The sequence below is a fragment of the Gymnodraco acuticeps genome, unplaced genomic scaffold, assembly GCF_902827175.1.
Source record: "Gymnodraco acuticeps unplaced genomic scaffold, fGymAcu1.1, whole genome shotgun sequence".
Lineage (NCBI taxonomy): Eukaryota > Metazoa > Chordata > Actinopteri > Perciformes > Bathydraconidae > Gymnodraco > Gymnodraco acuticeps.
This window is the reverse complement of record NW_022991154.1, coordinates 2,012,940-2,016,033: the sequence shown is the minus strand read 5'-3', so window position 1 is coordinate 2,016,033 and position 3,094 is coordinate 2,012,940. Positions and strand designations below refer to the sequence as shown.

Here is a 3,094-nt window from a genome sequence, read left to right as displayed (position 1 = left end):
TACAATGAAGTACTTTTACCGTGTACTTTTTCAGTTATTCTCTGTCAAACTCCCCTCCTGAGACAAATTCAAGCCACTTCTGCTATATTTGTTGAGGGATACAATTATTATTTTTTAGCCATAAGTTCTTAATACAATTGGTACTGTTGGACTCAGACTACAACCACAAATACAATGAAGTACTTTTACTGTGTACTTTTGAGTAATACTTTGTCAAACTCCCCTCCCGAGTAGGGGAGACCAGGGACAGTTGTAACACGGGTTGGTTGTAACACCTTCAATATCTCCAATCACAAACAAGCTAGAGTGATGAAACTCACTCTGCACATGCGCAGTTAGATGGTAAGATCGTTGAGAAAAAAAGGAGCCACGTTTGAATTTCTCGCGTAAGTTATCAGCAAAAGTGTGTTTCTGAGGTAAAATATTAACTAAAATGATATGATGTATTTGTTGGATACTGTCTTGAGTTCAAATGTCTAGGAATCCAAACTAGTATTATTAGAATCACTGTTTTGTAAGCTACAAATATAACTAGCTAAATATGGGTCAAGCTAGCAACCAGGCATGTTCACAGGGGGTGGAAGCAAGACTGGTGGTCCTGAGACGGTTGTAACGGGACGGTTGTAACATGGCACATTTACAATGATGGCTCATTTGCTTGAATGATCAATTGTTCATTCAAGCATACAGTTGTATTGTTGATTGGTGTGCATTGTCCCTGTACAAATAAACTGAATATAATACTGTACAGTAGGCCTAAAGTGTGTGTGTGTGTGTTTACAGTATGCCAAATGTCAGAAAGAGGAAGACAGACAGGGGAGTGCTACTTGCTCTGCTGCAGGGGGCCTCAAATGAAGTGCAGAAGTGCAAATCATTCAGGGAAGTGGCAAAGTCCCTGGATATATGCCATGTCACCCTGTACCGGTTCCATAAAAAGAGGCTGAGGTTGGAGAGTCAGGGATCACAAACACCCCCAAGATTAGGCTACTGGACACCAAATAAGGTGTTCTCAACAGAGCAGGAGATGATTTTGAGAGACTACCTGATGGAGGCAGCTGATTTGTATTATGGTCTCAGCTCAAAGGAGGTAGGTCTACATCATTAAGGTAGAATAATAGGCTATCTATACTGAACAAAAGAAAAGTAAGTTGATCAAATATGTTGAGGCCTAGTGAACAGACAAGTGAAATATTTTCCAATGTATATTCATTTTAGGTGCGGAAGTTTGCCTATGAATTGGCAAAGAACTACGAATGCAACTTCCCTCAAACCTGGGCAGGGAAAGAGATGGCCGGAGCTGACTGGCTCACAACGTTTTTGAAGCGGCACCCTACCCTCTCCATACGCAGACCTCAGGCTACCAGTCTCTCACTGGCTACAAGCTTCAACCGAACAAATGTTAACAAGTTTTTTGACAACCTGTCTGCTGTCCTGACGAAGCATGGTTTTGTCACACAGGACATTTGGAATATGGACGAAACCGGAGTCACAACTGTCCAAAACCCTGGGAAGATTGTGGCCAGAAAAGGGACCAAACAAGTCGGCAGTGTGACATCTGCAGAGCGGGGCACTCATCACACTTGCATGTGCTGTAAATGCATTGGGAAATTCCATCCCTCCAATGATGATATTCCCCCGGAAGAAGTTTCAGCCCTTCTTCACCAGCAATGGCCCTCCTGGCTGTATTGGCACAGCAAATGGGTCTGGGTGGATGCAAGAGGAAGACTTTTTGGTCTTCCTCAAGCACTTCCAGAGCCATACCAAGAGCTCACAGGAGTCAAAAGTGCTGCTGGTTCTGGACAATCATTCCTCCCACCTTTCTGTGGAGGGGATTGATTTTTGCAGGAGCCATGGGATCATCCTCCTCTCTTTTCCTCCCCACTGTTCTCACAAACTACAGCCCTTAGATCGCACTGTATACGGGCCACTGAAGAAGCACATCAACAGCCGCTGTGACAACTGGATGAAGACTCATCAGGATCCACAATGACCATTTACGAATCTGCCGGGCATTGTGAAGAGTGCCCTTCCTCATGCTGCAACGCCATCAAATATCCAGGCAGGGTTCGCGTGCACTGGAATTTGGCCATTTAATAGAGATATTTTCAGTGACATCGACTTTATGCCATCCCAAGTCACAGACCGCCCACCACCAGAGCCTTCTACCAGTGCAGCTCCAACACCAACTGTGGCATCCTCTCCTCCACTCGCAGCCTCCTCTCCTCCACTCGCAGCCTCCTCTCCTCCACTCGCAGCCTCCTCTCCTCCACTCGCAGCCTCCTCTCCTCCACTTGCAGCCTCCTCTCCTCCACTCACAGCCTCCTTTCCTCCACTCACAGCCTCCTTTCCTCTACTCGCAGCCTCCTCCCCTGTCAGGCCATGTGTGGAGCCTGGGACATCATCCTCTGCAACGCCTTTCTCACCCATGTCCATCCGTCCACATCCAAAAGCTGGACCAAGGAAGCAGACCACAAAGGGGAGAAAAAGAAGAGAAACCGCTGTCCTCACAGACACTCCTATGAAAAATCTACTCGAGGCTGAGAAAAAAAGATCTAATGCAAAGAAGTCTAAAGCAAAGAAGAAAATCAATTTCTGCAACAAAAAAAACCCCAACAAGAAGCAGAAGATGCAGGACTCATCTGATGAAGATGAGGCCCAATACTGCATTGTGTGCCTGGAGAGCTACTCCAGGTCCAAGGAGATCCGGCTGCAGTGTTGCTCCTGTAAAGCCTGGGCACACAAGGACTGCACAGATGGAAGTGCCTTTTACACCTGCCACAACTGTGAATCTGATTAATTCTGGTGTTCTGTTTTAAGTTCTGTTCATTGTTCATTGTTTGATGGAGGATGTGTGAAACCCCATTAAAATCTTGTTATCTAATTTGACAGCTTTCCCCTATTTTTTGTCATGTAGTGTGAAAAAAGGTAACCGTTATTAACATGTTACAACCGTGCCTGGCATGTGCTACAACTGTCCCTGTACACAAGGACAGTTGTAACAGTTGAGTTTTTAAAAAAAATACATTTTCCAACCTGTACTTATTTCATAAAAACATCTTAAATACATTGTTTCAGTAGCTGACATATTGATAAT

General features: G+C 44.9%; 1 protein-coding gene across 1 annotated transcript; it reads left to right on the top strand.

The window, feature by feature from the left end:
* The first annotated feature begins 1,001 nt into the window (after positions 1-1,001).
* Positions 1,002-1,927, top strand: LOC117560459. Its single transcript, XM_034237310.1, has 2 exons — positions 1,002-1,087; positions 1,216-1,927. Exons 1-2 carry the CDS (start codon positions 1,025-1,027, stop codon positions 1,834-1,836), a joined length of 684 nt encoding a protein of 227 aa, XP_034093201.1. The 5' UTR covers positions 1,002-1,024; the 3' UTR covers positions 1,837-1,927.
* Positions 1,928-3,094: the final 1,167 nt, after the last annotated feature.